The sequence below is a fragment of the Ovis canadensis genome, chromosome 3 (genome assembly GCF_042477335.2).
Source record: "Ovis canadensis isolate MfBH-ARS-UI-01 breed Bighorn chromosome 3, ARS-UI_OviCan_v2, whole genome shotgun sequence".
Classification (NCBI taxonomy): domain Eukaryota; kingdom Metazoa; phylum Chordata; class Mammalia; order Artiodactyla; family Bovidae; genus Ovis; species Ovis canadensis.
This window is the reverse complement of record NC_091247.1, coordinates 145,424,218-145,444,914: the sequence shown is the minus strand read 5'-3', so window position 1 is coordinate 145,444,914 and position 20,697 is coordinate 145,424,218. Positions and strand designations below refer to the sequence as shown.

At 38.1% G+C, this 20,697-nt stretch overlaps 1 protein-coding gene across 2 annotated transcripts in view; it reads right to left on the bottom strand.

Moving 5' to 3' along the window:
• Positions 1-225: 225 nt before the first annotated feature.
• SLC38A4 (solute carrier family 38 member 4) overlaps positions 226-20,697 on the bottom strand; it is an 80,340-nt gene continuing 59,868 nt past the window's right edge. For both annotated transcript variants that reach the window (XM_069584499.1, XM_069584497.1), the window contains 10 exons: positions 17,884-17,965; positions 17,715-17,797; positions 17,565-17,623; positions 16,447-16,722; positions 16,236-16,315; positions 15,044-15,144; positions 12,749-12,873; positions 6,375-6,519; positions 5,144-5,241; positions 226-2,493 (listed from right to left, as the gene is read on the bottom strand). In XM_069584499.1, coding sequence (XP_069440600.1) covers positions 2,392-2,493; positions 5,144-5,241; positions 6,375-6,519; positions 12,749-12,873; positions 15,044-15,144; positions 16,236-16,315; positions 16,447-16,722; positions 17,565-17,623; positions 17,715-17,797; positions 17,884-17,965 — 1,151 coding nt within the window. In that variant the 3' untranslated portion in view covers positions 226-2,391. The remainder of the gene's footprint in view (positions 2,494-5,143; positions 5,242-6,374; positions 6,520-12,748; positions 12,874-15,043; positions 15,145-16,235; positions 16,316-16,446; positions 16,723-17,564; positions 17,624-17,714; positions 17,798-17,883; positions 17,966-20,697) is intronic.

The window sequence follows — 20,697 nt, the reverse complement described above, 5'->3', positions numbered from 1 at the left end:
TCTAGGATGATACAAAACAAGCATGATTTCAAATTAGCTGTATATTTTGCCAGAATAAGATGGCAACTATTTTCTGAAAGCTATAAATATTAGTTTTATGTCAGAGTAACAATAAAAATGGAACATATACCAATATAAAAGAGACAATATTAAGATTTAAAATACATTTTCACTTATGAATAGTATTTTTCATGCCTTCAACAATAGAAAGAAAATTATATCATAGTCATTTGAAAAATTCATTTATTATATACCAATATACACTTTCTGTAATAAAAAAAAGCTTCCCAATATATTGAACCATCTTATAAATGAAATAAGAAAATAAAATTTTCATCTGTTTATAAATGGGGCTAAATTAACCAGTACAATATACCATATGTATGCCTGTCCTGCAGTCTATGTGAACTCTAATCCTGAAAATGGCCATGAGAAAAAACCGACACCTTATTATTTGGCACTGTAGTATTGCTCTTGAATATAATTTTACATGTTGATACTTTCAAGTGAGTCATTTCAAACTTAAAGCATTCAAAATATATACAGATTTTATAGCTTTTCAGTTTTTTGGATCAATTCATTGTATGTACATTTAAATACATTCAGATCAAACATTTTTAACACTCAGAAGGCACCTTTTTTCCATTTTCTATTTTGATATTCTGTTTAGATGGATTGAAAATAGAACTATATCTTCAAAATGCTATTTGGTAAATAATAGTAAGTCAGAAGTCATGATAGTTTCTAGTAATGCTCAATTTCCCTAACAAAGTGCACCATTTTACAACATTATGCCTCTAGAGAATAATACATAAAACAAATATATATTTAAGTAAGGCACATTCCAGCAAAAACTATTGAAATACGATTTAATATTATCATACTTACATAACACCTGTATTCATACTAGGCTATACTAAAATATACAACAAATGTGCTTGCTACTGATTGAGAGAAAAAAGGAGCAAACTCTAGAAATTCTAGGCAATGAGTACTAATTTTTAAATCCATTTCATGTAACTATGTTGTAAAAGTGAGCAAGAATAGTAATTTGCATCTCTTTGTAGTGTTAGCACTTTTGTTTTTATAGAGAATAGCTCAACATTGTATTGAATAGCAAATCAATGTTAGCAAACACCTATTCAAGCTAAAATGAACTAAATCCTATTTTAGACCTGCTAAATTAAAAGAACTACCTTAGTATTGATAATGCAAATAGGGAACTCATTTTCTTGTAGATGATTATGGTAATATGTAAACACTGAAGAAGAGCATTACCAAACTATTCAATGTATCACTCAGGTTTCAAATTTAAAATATGCCCAATAGACAAATACAAACATGTGGACTTTTGAGCCTAACAACTCAATTCCCTACCCCCACCCCCAATAACATAAACGTTTGACTGTGAAGAGAAAACTACACGTGTAAAAAATAAAAATCAAATGTACCATACATTAAAATTCTGATAACTACAGAATAAGATTATATACATAAACATAAAGCAATCACAGTTTCCTGCACTGAATGTTTATCAAATAAAAATGTATTAAACAATACTGGGTAGTGTAGCTCCACATGAATAGTGGTATTCTAAAAATTCTGAATGAAAATGGAAGACGAGAGGGAGGGCATTGTTCAATGACAAAAGTATGACAAGAGGACTGCGAATAACATTAATAAACAAATGCTTCCAGAACATTCAGTAGAGTGATAAGCATTGTTTTGCTGGTGCTCTATAATTTCAATAAAGCCCCTCTCTATGTTTCATAGGATGTTTTAATATTTACAGAAGAATGATTGAATGAAGAAGTCACTAATTTAATGTCACGAGTGGGATGGGCAAAATTTTCTGTTAGTGTCGAGCATAAAATGCTCCAGCCTGGTGTCTGATCATTCATGTGACTTGTAGAGACAGTTCATAATATATGTCTTTTGCCTCTGTCATTAAATAGACTTGGAGTATTTGGTGCAAGATTGAGGGAAGGCATTAAGTGGTGATAGCTTTGCCATCAGGGCATTTTTGCTTGATGTTCTGAGAATACAGAAATTTGGTACTTTTGGGGGGAGAGGGAAAAGGGTATTATCTGATGATCATTACATGCAGCTACCTTTATTCTGCATACGCAGAAGCAAAAATATATCATCGCACACTGCTCTAGTAAAACCTGGGTGGAAATGTGCACCACAGATTTTAAGCATATAAACAGCCATTTGTGACAAAAATGATGATTTTCTCTTCTGTAGGTGCTTGGTAATATTGCTGGTAAACATCTTTGGAATCTTCCTGTTACTTCCTATGAATAACATTCCAAACAAGATAACTAAAATGTCTCTGGGAGCATAATTGGTAACCATCTCCAACAGGAAAAGATAGTATTTTTCCTTGGGTTAGTGATGCTTGGAATATGGGGGATTGTAAATCCAGTCAATTATAATGAGTGCCATGCTTCCCATCATGAAGATGATGCCAACCACGAAGAAAATAAAAGCCTGTAAGTCAGAAAGAACTTGTTAGGGAACACAGAAATTATACTTCCTTAGTACAGTTTCCTTAGTACAGTTTGCTTATATAAGTTGTTTACTTAAGACAGCCATTTGATTTGCATATTGAATTGTATTATTCTTATAGCTGCTCATGCCTAGCAGTTAATCAATTTAGAACCCTACCTTGGGAAAGAGGGTAAGAATACAATAGTAGAGAGATTTAACCCAAATGTTCAATATAGAAAAATGGTTGATTGATTTGGTACATAAAATAATGGAATATCCTGTAATCCTTACAAACCAAGTAATAGAAAAAGATTAGATGACTTACGGAGTGCTCACAATCTTTTAAGTGAATAGGGGCAGGTTATAAAAGAGTAGCATGTATGATAGGATTACATTTTTTTGAAAACAAACAAAAACAAAGCCTAATGGCACTAGTGGTAAAGAACCCCTGCCAATGCAGGAGACATAATATGAAATGCAGGTCTGATCCCTGGGTCGAGGTGATCCCCTGGAAGAGGGCATGGCAACCCACTGCAGTGTTCTTGCCTAGAGAATCCCCAGAGGACAGAGGAGCGTGGCAGACTACAGTCTATGAGGTCACAAAGAGTCAGACATGACTGAAGAGGCCTGAGCATGCACGCATTATAATGTACATGGCATATTTCTTGAAAAAAAAAAGCCTCAAGGTATATATGTGTGTATTAATATGTAATTTCATATACATATACTAGTTTTTCCAGTAGTCATGTATGGATGTGAGAGTTGGACTATAAAGAGGGCTGAGCGTAGAAGAATTGATGCTTTTGAAACTGGTGTTGAAGAAGACTCTTGAGAGTCCCTTGGACTGCAAGGAGATCCAACCAGTCCATCCTAAAGGAAATCAGTCCTGGGTGTTCACTGGGGGGTCTGATGTTGAAGCTGAGACTCCAATACTTAAGCCACCTGATTCGAAGAGCTGACTCATTTGAAAAGACCCTGATGCTGGGAAAGGCTGAAGGTAGGAGAAGGGGACGACAGAGGATGAGATGGTTGGATGGCATCACCGACTCAATGGACATGAGTTTGGGTAGGCTCTGGGAGTTGGTGTTGGACAGGGAGGCTTGGCGTGCTGCAGCTCATGGGGTCGCAAAGAGTCGGACACGACTGAGAGACTGAACTGAACTGAACTGAACATAAACGTATATGCCTATACTTGTAATATACCTGTAATTACATAAACATTAATATTTGACAATTTTAGCACTAAAAGGGGCCTTATAGACCACCACATAGACAGACTTCCTAATTTTACATAAAAAGAAACAGCGACTGAAATCTTTTTTCACTAAGAAGGATTTGGGATATAATTCTATTCACTTTTATATCTGGTCAGACTGAAAAAGTGACTTACCAAGGTCCCAGTGCTATAAAAGTCAAAGCAGAATGGACTACATAGAGTGGAAATCTGGGGGCAAGATGATGGGAGGAGCTTTTGATACCAACCTTTCCTAAAGCCCCCAAACCATCCTGAGAGGAGAACGACTCACAGGCAAAATTCAGGGTCAGTGAGTCAGAGGCACTTTTCAAGCCTTAATACAAGACTTCATTAAGCAGTCTTCAGTTCAGTTCATTCACTCAGTCGTGTCTGACTCTTTGAGACCCCATGAATCGCAGCACGCCAGGCCTCCCTGTCCATCACCAACTCCCAGAGTTCACTCAGACTTCACGCCCTTCGAGTCAGTAATGCCATCCAGCCATCTCATCTTCGGTTGTCCCCTTCTCCTCCTGCCCCCAATCCCTCCCAGCATCAGAGTATTTTCCAATAAGTCAACTCTTTGCATGAGGTGGCCAAAGTACTGGAGTTTCAGCTTTAGCATCATTTCTTCCAAAGAACACCCAGGACTGATCTCCTTCAGAATGGACTGGTTGGATCTCCTTGCAGTCCAAGGGACTCCCAAGAGTCTTCTCCAACACCACAGTTCAAAAGCATCAGTTCTTCGGTGCTCAGCCTTCTTCACAGTCCAACTCTCACATCCATACATGACCACAGGAAAAACCATAGCCTTGACATTAAGCAGTCTTAGATAATATTTAATATTGAAGAACAATTATTTCTAGTATACATTTTTGTAGTACTATTGTGGGAAAGAAATATATACTCCCCAGGTTAATAGGACTATAAATTATATGGAAAGAGACTAACTGGACAGCAGATGGTTCTGTTCTTGGTCCACAGGGGACAACAAGGTACTGAGGAGGGGAAAACAAAAGCAACATTTTTTGCCTCACAAACCTAATGACTGTGACCAAAATGTTTATATTTTTTCATAACGCTGCTAAGGAGCCTAATTCCTTCCTGCATGTTTTTCTGTAGATAGTGCAACAATAGCTTGGTGGTAGAAGCTATTATAAATGTATGCCTGTGGGCAAACTCCACTAGCATTTGACAGGTAGGAAGGATTTAGCACAAGCTATTTAATATGTGAAGAGAAGAAATCCCAGAATCATCTCAGTGCTAAAAATCTGCACCTCCTTCTTTTCCACCAGAGTTCCAGCCCTCTTTGATTTTCGGTTGTTGTGCATTGATTCAGTTTTTGGAACATGTGCATGCATTTCCTGGTTTACTCTAAGTAGTGGAAACTTACAGGGAGAAATTGTAAACCTTACTTACCCCGACCTTTTGGGGTGACCTAAGAGGTTCTTTCTTGACAAGTTTAAGATAGAAAACTGCTGGAAGGATGAAGATCAGCATAGTGGCAGAAGAAGCCCCTGAGGAGAGACATGGGACAAGTCAGTCTTACTCAACAGGCAGAGATGAAAGGGCATACACTCAAAAGAAACCAAGTCTAAAACTACCCTTAGCAAAGCACAAAAAGCACTACAAGCTCACGGTTTATTGTTCAGTCACTTAGTCATGTCCAACTCTTTGTGACTCCAGGGACTGCAGCATGCCAGGCTTCCCTGTCCTCCACTATCTCCCGGAGTTTACTCAAACTCATGTCCATTGAATTAATGATGCCATCCAACCATCTCATCCTCTGTCGCCCTCTTCTCCTGCCCTCAATCTTTCCCAACATCAGGGTCTTTTCCAATGAGTTGGCTCTTCGCATCATATGGCCAAAGCATTAGCCCATGGATGTTTTTTCAAAACAAAATATATTTATAAATAAAATTAAAATGCACCTAACATCATAGCTGCCTAGTAGATATACATCATACACAATAAACAACAAAAAGGCTGAGTGTTATAGATTTATAGGAAATTAGTAATATAAACACATACTAAGGAAGCTGAATTCCTCACACACCCTTCTGATCCACTTCTAACTTTTCATGTTGCTTGCACCTGTGTTTTTGTATTGTTTTATAAAATTTTATATTGTACTTAAAATGTGAGTAAACCCTCAAATCAGCAGAATGGAAAATTAAACATATTAATGGGTCACCCAGTTAATAGAAATGATATGTTTACAAAGTCAATCTCCTCTTTCTCCAAAGATATCCTTTAATGCTCAGCTGATATTTACAGACCACTTAAGTAGAATCTACCTTCTTTCCTCTTTTTTTTTCCTTGATGCAGAGTTAAGACCTCAGCCCAAACCCTGGGTTCACTCCAACATATGATTTGACTTCTGTAGGGCTAAGTTGCATTGTTTGTCAGAAAAGGCAGCTAGATTAGATGACCTATAAGGTAGGTTTTAGCACCAACATTTTCTGGTCCTGTCCATCAAGTCCAGTGTCACCTGGGAGGAAGGGATAGTGACCAACCGGAGCCCAGTTGGGCTACTAGGAATTCTAGGAGCCTGAGATGGACTGAGATCCTTGACCTCCCATCACTGGTTCCCTGCTCTCCATTTAAGGACAGCTCGAATTGACTAAATAAAAGCCTTTTGGAAACTTACCTATGAATCCAAAGATGTATTTTATAGTTGGCACAAGGATGACCAAAACATTATTAAGAGCAATAATTATGGCTGCAATCAGGAAATGCCTTATCCAGCTGAATGGTCTTTTGGGAAATAACAGTGTGGTCACTGATGTGCGAATCTGCAACAGGAAAGTTCAAAGGCAAGGTCAGTGTTGTTTTTTATTGAAAGTTCAGTTGCAATGTTATGTTAGATTCAAGTACATGCAAATTGATTCAATTATACATATATATTTTACATATTTATACATGTACATGTATATTACATATATTTATATATATATTAACATATTCAATTATACATATAATTATACATATTTATGTATGACTATATATATTCTTTCAGATTCTTTTCCATTATAGATTATTACAAGATATGGACTGCAGTTTCCTCTGATACACAGTAGGTCCTTGTTAGTTATCTATTTTATATGCAGTAGTGTATATATGTTGATCCCAAACACCTAATGTATTTCCCCTCCCACTCCCACTATCACCTTTGGGTCTCTGCTTTGTTTTCATCTACTTTTTCAAATATTCTTATCCCTCTAAAGCATTTTCTTTGTTTTTCTTTACCCCCAGAAAAGATCTTGATGCTGATATTTTTTCCAAAAATTTAAAAAATTGTGGTAAAGTACAGATAACGTAAAATGTATCATCTTAACCATTTAAAAGACTCTAGTTCAGTGGTATTAGGTGCATTCATATTGTTGTGTAAGTTTGATGCTGATTTTTGATGTTTGGGAGGGAATCACTTTTCCTTGGCAATCTATCTTGTGATCACTTTGTCAGTTTTCAGAATTTTTTTCTTGAAAACAATCTCAGTCAGAAAGAGACAAAAGAACAGATAAGATATATAATTCAGAGACACAGAAAAACCCCTGTTGATTTCTAATTATGTCTCATCAGCCCAGATTAAGTATGAAGGGCAAGCACTGAATTTATTTGCATATGATTGTGAGCAGAACTTTTATCAACCTGGCATCTCTTCAATTCACACTTTATTTAACATTTTTACCACCTGGTATTTTAAGAAACATGATACTTTTTGTGTTTACTTCTTTCTCCCCCCCCCGCCCCCGCCACCCCATCACCTCCCCCTCTCCCAGTATAGATTATAAGTGCACAAAAGGCAGAGGAAAAGACCTAACAATCTTAACATTCCTCAGAGTTTCTATCTTAGTGTCTCACATGCAGAAGGCACCAATAAATGTTGATGAATTGAACAGAACAAATCTTTCCCCTCCCTTCAGGATTCTTCTGAGATTTCAGTCCTATTGCAGCAGCTGAAATAAGTAGGTAAAGGGTCAGGGAGGCTCCAATCGTAGCGTGAGCTCAAGTTACCCTGATGTAACTGGATGAAAAAATCCTTGTGGGTAGAGGGAGGGAGAGCCTTTTATGTTTGTACAGCTTAACAAAGTTGAAAATATTCTTATCTTTGGAATCTTTTGGAAGACACTTTTGGACTTAGTGGAATTAGTTTATTGGCTTTGCAATAAATGAGCACTTCAGTTAAGCTAGGACTTCTAATTTTTAGAAATGTGGAATTGATTTTCACTTTAAACTTTTGCTTCTGAAGTCTCTTAATAGTGCGAAGATTGGAATTCACTGAAAAGAGAGAAAAGTAAAATATATTTTGCAGCACACATACAAATAACAAAAACTCTGAGTTCAGTTGCCTCAGTGTCTAATGTAGCATTCTTTTCATGCCAGTCCACAAAAAATTAAAGCCATCTGTTTAGGTTTAAAAGGCAGTTTCATTTCCAGAATGGCAAATCTGCATAGTCTCTGGAAACAGTTTAAGAGTGAGTTTGTAATGGATTTAAAAAATTGGATGAGTGAAAATTACACAACTCTGAAAAGTAGACTGAGGAAACCAAAAGGTTTGACTTTGTTTTTCCCAATAGTTTATAATTCTACATTATGTCTGACAATTAGTGCTTATTCAATGCTGTCCAAACTTAGACGCTTAAAATAAGCTTTCTGTGGTTTTAAGGATTTATTTGTCTGAAAGTGATAAAGTTACAGCATAAACAAGTAGAATACAGGTTATTTTCAGACAGGGGGTCACATGTTTGTGCTTTTTAGTCCTTTGTTGTAATAATGCCTTTAATTGTTTAAGCTAAGTTAGCAAGCCTATATGTACTGGGTGTCTGAATGTAAATAAATACAGTTTCCTAAGATCTCATGGCTCTCAGAAACATTACAATTTGGCTTAATGATGTAAGAGTACAGAAAGTTTACAGGAATAATGGTTGAAATAAATGGTGAAATCTTGTGCTTCAGAATGAACAAGGAATAACAAAATCCTAAAAAGAACTGAAGGCGTATAGAGTTGCCCATGCATTCCTAAAATGGGAGACAGGGCAAAGAGGGAGATGGGAGATTGCTGGTGGTGGTAGGTGGTGGAAAAAATAGAATGAAACTTGCTAGTCATTCCACATTGGAGAAGGAAATGGCAACCCACTCCAGTGTTCTTGCCTGGAGAATCCCAGGGACGGGGGAGCCTGGTGGGCTGCCGTCTCTGGGGTCGCACAGTTGGACACGACTGAAGCGACTTAGCAGCAGCAGCAGCAGTCATTCTACATAAGAACACTGCCTTGCAGGGTGAGCCTGGAATCTTGAGGTCCCCAGCAGCTCTATTTACCTATGTCAGGACAGAGGTGACTCTGGCTTATTACTGACTTATCTCAGTGTCCTTTTCTCTACTGACACAAACTGATAAGAACCTGGAAATGTGGGTCGGATACTGTGGGGACGAAAGGCCCCCCGAGTGATTCCAGACAAGTTCCATGCAGCTCTAGAGAAAACATTTCCAGATTTAATGTTCCGAACAAGAGCCTATTAGGAGGTACTGTGTTTTAATATGGGGGCTCAATGGGAAAGTCATAAATGTGGCGGCCAACTGGAAAGCGGGAGACTTCGTTCTCAACTCTAAAAAAAAAAATCCATTCTATTGCTTAGAAGTGAACCACACTTCACTTTGCAGGATTGTGTAGGACAAAGAGTGTAGGAAATACCGATGGTCACTGTGCTATTCCAGACACAGAAACATCTGCAATATTTCTATGCCTACATCCATATTCACTTCGAAACAGGAAATCTGAAGGCAATATAAGTGAAAAGAATGGTTTTACTAAAATAAAATGAAATAGAAGTAGCTAGAGGATCCGAGACATGATCTCTCTTTTTCCTTAAAGAGAAAAAGGTGCAGAGAGTAGAATTTGAGTCTCTGTGTTTTTTCTGTTTTTCATGAAAATGTGTGCCTTTTATGCATAAAGAGAAGCACAAGTTGAAAATGTCAGTTCCATAATAGACAACCCAGCCCCATATCACCTTCTCCAGCTAAGAAAGAAAAAATGTTGAGCAGCTTGTGGAAAAACTAACCTTAATTCTCTTTATTTGTTCAATAAACACTTTGTGCCTTTTCTAAGAAGGAAAATGCTATCTGGAAAAAAGAAAGATAATAAATGGAGAGATAAAAGGAAAACCCAACCACAACTGACAACAAAACCCTTGTTATCTCTTCTTGGGCTCCTAAGAAAAATGATCAACATATTTGTTGAAAAATGGAGAATACCAAAAATACCTAAAACTGATAGATTTTAATCCAGATTAAATCTAATCCATTTAAGGTTTTGCTTGCTTTATTATTTATGTGTGGGGATGCCAAAACAAAGTAAATAAACATATTGGTCAAGAGTTTCTTAATTCAAAGAAGCTCATCAGGAGAACCACACTATTTGACTCAGCATGCGTCACATGGAAAACTTTGGTTCGAAATTGGAAGAAACTAAGAAATGCAGCACAACCAATTTCTATCATTTTGGGAGAGAAGTGACTAAAATGCAGCCTGAATGAATTTGGCTGGGGCAAGGAGGCCAAACTCGCTTTTATGTCATCCATCAAAACATGGAGGCTTGGTTCAGGTAGCCAAGATCCTCACTCGAACTGTAGTTCATGGCAGATGTTGGCAAGGGAAGAGTCTATGTCTTTTTTGCTAGAAAAGGCAGTTCATACAACTTAAGAAAAGGCAAGCTTCATTTGGAGATGGTCTTCCTTAGCAAACATGGTTGAGCTCATCCTATGCCATTCACTGGACATACCCCTAACCTCTAGGGGAAAATGTGGACAATTATATAGACCATCTCAGTGTAACACTGTAAGGGTGAGGCAGATTTACAAACAAAATGTTTCATAACTGCTAATGTTGAATGAAAATACATATTGAAGGATAGCTGTTAGTTATGCTTTCTGAAATTTGATTCTAATGATCAATTTTGGTTTTAATGGATGGGAAATGCTTCCAGACCACAACGGGAGATACATCTAATGGGAAATGTGTTGCCATTCTTGATGGACAGATTTGTGCCAGCGCCTTATCTGTTATACAGGGGAAGAATTTCTATGGTCAGTCTGGATTGTTAATGTCAAAGTGAAATGATCATCACCAAATGAAAGGCTAACTTCTACTTCCCATGATTATGACTGCAGCCATCAGTGTCATCTGTGAGCCATGTATTAGCTCAACTGTTACCAGCTAGCTGGGTAACCCAACCAAGTCCATTAATCTCCTGAGACCTCGGCTTGAAAGCACCACATTTAGGTCTTATGAATAAAAAATAATGCAGAGGCATGTGACAGATTTCTTTTATAAAATGCTTTGATTCAACAATGATATGAGTGCCCACTGTGAGCCAAAATTTCATCAGGAATATCTTTACACACAAAAAGAAGGGTTCCAGATATTCTTTTCTTGGCGGATGTTGTTTGCTTGAAAATTTTACCCTATGGTACAGCTTCTGTGTACAGCTGTCTTCTCCCTTATACCTACAATGGGGCTGATTTTAGGCTAAAGCTGTGTGCATGACATTTGAAATACTTTCAGATAAATGAGAGACAAGACATTATTTAAAAGTAAACTCTTAGCTGCCGTTGTAATAAAGATCTGATTTCATGCACTCATGAAGAAGGAATGTGCCAACAAATATTTCAGCGCACAAGCTGCATTTAAAGTGACCGCAGTATCATTATATGACTAGCCCTCATCTGTTTGGCCCTGTATGGAACATTCTGTACAGGACAGTGCTGACTACTGTGCTGCTAATTTTCCCCCTAAAATGAATGGTAAATTCAGTGTTTATGAAAGGAGGGAGAGTTGGCAGGAAAGTGCAGACTTGTGTTTCTCCATAGGTAGTGGTTTTAACTTGTAATTCAAGTCTCCACAACCAGCCCTGCTCTATGATCCTGTAACAACTGACCCCAGTGATAAATGCCACGAAGGGACTGTCCCAATATCAGTCCGGCAAGAGGGTATGTATCAGTCTTAGAAGCATTAAAGAGATATATGATGGATAACATGACTACTTTTTTAAAGGAAATTTGGTTGTAGTGTGTCATTTACTTAACATGAATCTCCTTCTCATTCACCTTTAAGAATCAGATTAAATAGGGTGACTTTTGAATGTTAAGGTAGCATAATAGCACTAGGAGGCAAAAAAAAAAAGAAATATCTACAGAACTGTGGTAAAAATGCAATATAATCTGAAAGTGAATGTGGTTTTGGCTTTCAAACTTCAAAAGTTGTATGAATTACTACTCATTTCTACTAATCTATAAGAGAGAAGCTCAAGATCTGCTTTTTTAAATTTTAGTTTAAAAATAAATTTCAATCTCAATAAAACCATAAAACAAATAAATACATAGAAATAAATTTGGTGATTTTTTTTTTCCCTACATTTGAAAAGTACTTCAGTTCAGTTCAGGTCAGTCACTCATTCGTGTCTGACTCTTTGCGACCCCATGAATTGCAGCATGCCAGGCCTCCCTGTCCATCACCAACTCCCGGAGTTCACCCAAACTCACGTTCATCAAGTTGGTGATGCTATCTAGCCATCTCATCCTCTGTCGTCCCCTTCTCCTCCTGCCCCCAACCCCTCCCAGCATCAGAGTCTTTTTCAATGAGTCAAGTCTTCGCAGGAGGTGGCCAAAGTATTGGAATTTCAGCTTAGCATTTAAAAATACTTGTTCTATGGAATTCCCTGGCAGTCCAATGATTCGGTCTCTGTGCTTTCACTGCCAGGGATATGGGCTTGATTCCTGGTCGATGAACTAAAATCTACCAAGCTGGGTGGCTTGGCCAAAATATTTTTTAACTTTTAATAAGCAAATAAATAATAAAAACTAAAAACACTTGCTGTATCTACATAGCACATAGTCAGTAGGTTCAAAAGGCTATATAAAATATAATGTTCTCGGGAACTGCATTTTAATTGAATCCACATCAAGTCAGAGTGTATGTACTAATCTATATAGTCAAGCAGGATTCTTTTATCAAACCCAGGTACTTACAGGGAATAGCACTATGGGCACAGTTAGTGTTACTGCCACAAGGACAGCCAGGCGCACCATGAGGAGAGGGGTGTCAAATGTGTACACTTTGCTGTAAGCATGAAGCAATTCATCTTCAACTTCTCCTGCAAAGAGGAAGTGGAGAATGAGTCCACTGGTGTAGTCAGATTGGCACTGCTCCCCTATGACAACGTTTTATAGGAAGAACACAGCATAGTAGGAAGAACCCAGATCTGAGAATCCAGACACCTCTGCTTTTATCCTGTCTCACCTTATTAGTTGTGTGTGTGTGCTAAGTCACTTCAGTCGTGTCCAACTCTGTGTTCCTATGGACTGTAGCCCACCAGGCTCCTCTGTCCTTGGGATTCTCCAGGCAAGAATACTGGAGTGGGTTGTCATGCCCTTCTTCAGGGGATCTTCCCAACCCAGGGATCGAACCTGCCTCTGCTGCGTCTCCAGCACTGCAGGTGAATTCTTTACTGCTGAGCCACCTTGTGTGATCTTTGTTCAAATGAACAAAGGGTCCTGAAGCTTGTAAAGTTGAAGATTTAATATAAAATTGTTAAGGCTCTTCTCTGGGTCATTGACACTGTGATAACTCTGCTTTACAGAAGCATCACAAAACAGGACAGGCTGAGGTCCTCTGGTTGAAAGGGATGAAAGGACTAAGCTTTATCAGACTGTCACTCACATCTTGCCATCTCCTTCCACTCCCGCCTACCTAGTGAGGCCTGACGCAGCTTCTCCAAACCCAGTATGGAAACCCTAGGACAAATGATCTCTAACACTTTTTCAAGCTCAACAGTTATGACCCCATCATGACTCTGATAGACATATTCTTGGACTTTGTCAAGTTTATGTTTGTCTCACTGAGTTGAGACTCATTAGACTAAGTAACTGCAAGGAAATCAAACCAGTCAATCCTAAAGGAAATCAGTCCTGAATAGTCATTGGAAAGACTGATGCTGAAGCTGAAACTCCAATACTTTGGCCACCTGATGCAAAGAACTGACTCATCGGAAAAGACCCTGATGCTGGGAATGAATGAAGGCAGGAAGAGAAGGGGATGACAGAGGATGAGGTGGCTGGATGGCATCACCAACTCGATGGACTTGAATTTGAGCAAGCTCTGGTAGTTGGTGATAGACAGGGAAGCCTGGTGTGCTGCAGTCCATGGAGTCACAAAGAGTCGACACCACTGAGCAACTAAACTGAACTGAGACTAAGTAACAATGCAAAGATGAAGTAATGCCCTAAGATTAAGATGCTGCCCTTCTGGAAAACACAGTTCATTCAGGATTCCAGGCACACATGATAAGGAAATACTTATAGAATCAGATGCACTCTGATTTTCCCACTCCTTACCTCGAAATCAAAGGAGGATAAAAATACTATCAATGACATTGTCCTGACTTTCATTAATTTACAACCAGCAGAGTTTATGCCCAATCTAAACCAAAGCTTGATTAAAAACCAAATATTAGTCAAAAAGAAAAAAACCCAAGTAAATGGTGCCCTCTCCAGCCTCTTCCTCCCCAACTTGTCTTACAATCAATTTAATTTACTGAGTCAGTCAGAAAAAAATACAAAACTATAGAGAGTTTTATTTTAAAAATATGTGTAAGTTGATAACATTGATTAATATTCATGTTTGATTCCCTGAGATTCATCTCTAGGGCCATGCTTCAGGGAAGAGAAGAACAATCCTGCTCCTTTTGTGTCCACAGAGGAAATATTTTCAGCATAATCTAATGTGACCAGAATCACTTTGTTTTTTGATAGTATGTCCCAGATTGAAAGGAATACTGTCATGTCCTGTTCACTTAGAAACCAGTTACTATAATAGAAAAGAATGAAATTAGCCAGAAAATTTGTCTAATGCTCCAGGCCTCCAGATCTGACTTGACTGGTAGACAAGAAGCAGGTTCTAACTCAAGGACTTTGTACTTTTTCTGCCATTTGCTTGTTAATTAGTTATTCTACCAAAAGAGCTTTATAACATATAGCTGAAATATCCTTTACCCCTTAAGAAAAGGAATTATGATTGAGAGGGTTTTTTTTTTTAAATATGAGGGAATTCACAAATTATTGTAAACTCTTAGGCAATCTAATTCAATTTTTCTTAAGTCATTTTCTTAGGTCAAATGAGGAGGCTAAAATAGCATGTTAATTGAGTATGTGCATCTATAGATCATGCTGTTTATTGAGAGTAATTAAAAGAATTATACCTGCCAAGTTAATGATCTATCCAACTAGGATTTGCACAAAGAGAATGACTTTGACAGAGTGACCTACCATAAAAGGTTAGATAACCAAAGAGGGCAGCAAGCAGATACATGACGAGCATCCCTGTGATGGAGACATTCGACACTGTTTGCATCTTCCTCCGGGACCGACTAAAAAAGATAAAGGACATTGAGCCTTGATTTTCTGAACTGATGAAAATACTACTTTTTTGAAATTTAAAAGCTAAGAAAATAATATATGTCTGTGTTGTTCATTATAAAACCACATTTTTAGTGCAGAAACATCACTGATTTAAATTTGCCTTCAAGAATTATGGAGGATTTGCTTCCATTTTTCTTAAATGCTACTTCTTCAGTTTTAGAAATAACTATTTTCCTAGAAAAGGATCAGCTTATTTTATGTTGATAAGTATGCTTGTCTATTGCATGTTTGAGAGTATAATTGACACAAGGGTCAAACTGGTTTCTAATGCAGAAAACCTTCATACTTCACAGTGAGATAGATTTAAGGGCAAGAATCCACAAGAATCAACAAAATACTCCTTCTAGGAGTCCAGACTACCTGAAAGCTTGATATTTTTACCTGGACAGCTTCTGGAAACCATTCTGGAGGCACCTGGCTGCTTAAACCATCATCAGGCCTCTGGGGTAATTGCTATCACTTCTCTTTCAGCTAAGATCAAGTGTAGATGAACTGCTACAGAGGACTTTCCAAGTAAATCAAATGGAAGTGATCTAAAAGTTTTTCAAGAAGTATATCTGAATATATGGGGCAAGTTATTGTTGTTTAGTGAGTACTGAGTATTGAAGTCTGGGTAAAGAAGATGAGAATTATTATATGACACCCTCCCCTCACGGTAAAAGAAGCAGCTGCTTAGCCAGGCCACCCTAACCATAATTTTTGGTCTGCACGGGTGTGGGTCATTTCCAGCTCGGGTGACATCTTCTTCCCACCAATTTCAAATTCAAATTCCACATGCCTGCCAAAATCCTTGCAGACATGGGCTCCTCCTCCCCCTGGACCCCTCACCTGGATCATTAGGATGAAGGAGTAGGAGAAAAGAAAACAGTGAAGGGGCTGATTCATACCTTTGTGGTTAAAGCACGTTACTGATGAGTGGTTACAGCATAAAATTTCTAGTAAAGACAAAGCTCTAAACTATGCTTCTGTATAAAGCACCTTTCAACATATGAGCACATTTTCAAAGCAAGTTTAAATGTTAAAATGATGGCTGCCTTACTCTTTAAGTTCACTGTAGATAGGAAGGACCTCAGGGTGGCATACAAAAGCAAATGCTAGGATGGGAATTGCATAGGCCGTCTGAAAAACAAAGATAACACCTCATATTTAGCATTCCAACACAGAGGGCTACCTCAGGCCATCTCAGCTTCTGAAATAAAAACTCAGAGACTCCATTGCTAGACCCTTAGAGGCCTCTGGCTCTCACATACCCTGGAGTTGAAGACAAAGTATTTGGGCTGACACTTGTCATCACTGTGTGCTTCAAACTCCACTCCACTGCCATGAAGAGAGCCCTTGGCCTGGCTCTCATCGAGTCCTGCAGCATTCTGGTGGGTGTAATCCATCATGAAGTTCACACCACTACCCTCAGAGTTGTTGAGTAGCATCAGCACATGCACTGGAGCTGTATTGTTGAATGTCAGATTCCCAACACTGTGATCCAGAATAGGCAGAGGACAGGGTATTTGGAATTTCTTGTAAATCACCTAGACCAGATCATTAACAACAACAACAAAGAGTTAGCCCTTTGAGGAAAACAATGAAACAAAAATCCATGTGGTTGGTTTATGGGGTAGATATGAGGGAACTCTGCTGAAGATTCCTCTTAGACTAATGGATGATGGAGACTCCCTGTAGCCTCTGTTCAAAGGAAGGAGTCGGAGCTATGGTTGGCAACAAGACAGTATTTTGTGTGAATCTATCCTAAGCTTCATGCATACTCTTCCATGAGAAAGATGATCATTTTCTTGCTGCATTTCATCTCTTTCATTTCTTCGAACTAATGAAAATAGTCATCAGAAAGTCTTCCTTCCTCCTTTGCCTCTTGGGAGAAATGCTACATAAATGTTGGCATTCATGATATTAGCTGAAATTCCTCCTTTTAGAGGAGAATGGGATAGGGTGGGAAAGGATTTCTTTCTTTAATTCCCCTGTGGTCACCTTCTATTCATGGGTAGAATGAGTAAGAGAAAATGGCTGATTCTAGAGTCTATTCATTTATTTTCTGGGTCTCTTCACTTCTTCTTCCTCCACCTTTTTAAACACTGAGTTATTGTCACATTCCTGCCGAAGTGTTCCTTTTGTCCAACTATAACATCTAGTTTGCCTAGAACATACTATTATCAATGGTATTGACATTCTAACTCAACTATATTTAAACTCATGACTATTCTTCTCTCATTCCAAATGAGAATACAAGAAACTTGCTTGTGATGCAAGAACTATTTCATGCTAATGATGTGCTTGAACAAAAATTAGGACACCATTTCAGGCGCTGAAAGCATCACGTGCCTACCAAGTTACAAGGATCATGTCAAAAATCACTTACCACACTGACAAAAAACACCATGCAAGTAAGAGAAAATCCGCTGGTATAACCAAGGTAACCTAGGAGTTAGGAAAGAAGGTGAATATGGCATCTACAATCAGCTTACCTCTTAGAATATGAAATGAAAATCAAAATGGAAAATGACTTTACCTAAATTTTTAAGAAGAGAAAGTGGAAGAATTATTCCAACAGACACAAATATGATGAGGTAGTTGCCGTTGAGATACCATTCTCTAGAAAAGAAAGACCAGAATATTAGGATCAGAAAAGACCAAGCAGGATGAGTCTATTGATGTTACAGAGAAAACAGAAGACATACCCAGTATTTTCTTCAAGTCCCATGAATGCTCTGATTACTTCAGGTAGTTCATATTTAATGATAAAGAGGTAGCTTGACATGGCTAAAAGGAAAACGTGACAGCTTAGTAGTGTTCATGGCACCAACGTCACAGGCAAGTTGTGAGAAGTCCAGGCATTGGGGAAATCCCAGCTTCTCAGTAATTCCCAGACTGAAAGAGAAGCCACCCACTGTGTATTCTGTATGCCTTCCAAGCTCTTCTTATAAATGGATATTGGGCCCTTTGGCTCTTCCCGATGGACGTTTGCCGACAGTGTTGATGCTGATGCTGTGTTAAATCCAGCTCAGATTTTCAGTGAGGCTGCAGTTTTGAAGCTTTCCTGCTAGTAGTCATCATGGCCTTACATATGTGCCTGTTTGTATCCAAAACTCAGGCAGAGGTTTGACAACCAAAGGTGTCAACCACAAGGGGGGGGGTGGAATTGCAAGGTGGAATTGGGTAGAGTACGTGTCAGTGTGCCCTTAGTAGGTGGACACCAGTTTAGTCCTTTGTGATCTCCAAGAGGGGCACACAATCTCAGACTGCTGATTCCCCACATTGGAGTCATACTAGATTGATAAAGAAGAAAAGTACAAGGGAGGATAGCTTCTCTAACCTTGATCAATGAAGTGTTTTTCTGTATCCTTTGTCCAAACAAGAAATCATAACAAAGTGGCAAAATTTCTTGAGCATCTCTGTAAGTGATGCACGTGTGATCATGTACTCTTCTCAAAATTTGACCTATAAAAACGTGCAAACCCTCTCTCTGGAAAAACATTTATATAGACATGCACAATAAGATACAATTTGGGGGATTTATGCAACATCCCTTTCCAAAGTCCATCCACTCAGTGAAGAATAATACTAATTTGTTATTTCACACATGGTCAAAAGGCTCAACTGAAAATAACACTGACAAGTTTCACATTGCAAGGTTTAAGTGTGTGCTACATCCTTCTAGTGAATTTTTGCTAACACACATTTCAAGCAGCGATCCAAGTTGCAAATTGAACTATTAACAGTTTAAAATATTTCCTTAACCTCAAATAAAAGCAATAATAGTGATACAGTTCCCCATATGGTTTAGCTTTGCACGTGGCCAGCTGAAAAGCCATGTGAAAGAGGAAGATGCATTTTATTGTCTTCATTCCACAGCTGAGGATATAATGATTATGAGAGCTTAAATGACATGTCCAGTATCACACAGCTTGAAAAATGACAGACCACATCCAAAATATAAGCTCCCTAATTTCAGGCCAGTGTTTCTTCTCTATTGTGAAATGAAATGATTTTTACACTATCTGATGTGTCTTCTGTAAACATGACTTGGTTAATCTTTACAAAGACCTTGGCTAAAGCTAAATCTTACAGAAGGTAAATAGAGGAGATATTTCTGATTAACTAGTTCAGTGAGGTACCATCAATTTTAGAGCTGTTAATTGCTGACTTTCAGTGATGTCACCACTGTTAATGTGTTTGGTCTTCAAAAATTCAGAATGATCCAGACCTGTCTGGATAATGTCAACATTATTCTCCTAATGTTGAAACACCCATGGTCAGTGTTAATTTTTCAGGGGATTGAGAGAATTAAACATTCTAAATGTGGAATTGCTAAATACAGAAATACAAATGATTTCTTTTAGGCCACAATAACCATTAATCACATAGGGTAACCAAAGAGAGATTTTCAGGAATGCTGTATGAAATTTCATCTTACTCCTTTAAAGCCATATTGTGTGTGTGTGTGGTGGGGCTTGATTGAGAGACCATGCCATAGTTTATTGCATTGTTTAGAAGCATAATAGTAGCTATACTTGGAACAACAGACAATGCTGTTGCCACTCAGCCTATTGGGATCAGGGCTAAGTATGTGTATGTCCAGTTAGTTCTATGGGCCAAATTAGTATATTAGATTACCCGCAAAGGACTCCTATGACATCCTTAAATTTAAATCTCCTACTGTGAAATGCTTGATATTTAAATTGGACCTGTTCAGTAGCTAAGCCATGCCCAACTTTTGTGACCCAGTGGACTGCAGCACACCAAGCTTCCCTGTCCTTCACTATCTACCAGAGTTTGCTCATACTCATGTCCATTGAGTCAGTGATGCCATCCAATCATCTCATCCTCGTTGCCCCCTTCTTCTCCTGCCCTCAATCTTTCCCAGCATCAGGATGTTTACCAATGAGTCACACCAGGTGGCCAAAGTATTGGAGCTTCAGCTTTAGCATCAGTCCTTCCAATGAATATTGATTTCCTTTAGAATTGATTGATTAAATCTCAATAAGGCTGAAAATTTGAACCAAATGTAAAGCAATTTATTTGGTGGAGGCTGGGGGACTTATATGCTTGGGGCTCAATGCCAGTAAAAAGAATGAAACAATTACTGCCAAATTCTACCTGGGATTGTACTCATACTATATAAAAATATGACAGACATAAATACAAATCATTATGATATGACTGGCTTTTATTTATCTTCTTACTAACTATCCATTAGTAGGAGCAGTTATAGTTAGATAAAAGTTTTTAAAGACATAGCTGCATTTTAGAAATCCTAGATAATTCCAGCGATTTTATTAATCAGAAAGAATGGCCTCCTTGCAAGGTCTCTATACAAGTTCATCTATAGCAGCATTGTTTGCAACAGTAAAAAACTGGAAACATTCCAAAACTGTTCATGAAGTGATTCAGTAAATCAATTACTGTGCATTTGTACAATGGAAAATTCAAAAACCATTATAAAGAGTAACATCAAAAACATTCAAGGCATATTATTAAATAAAAAGCAAGCT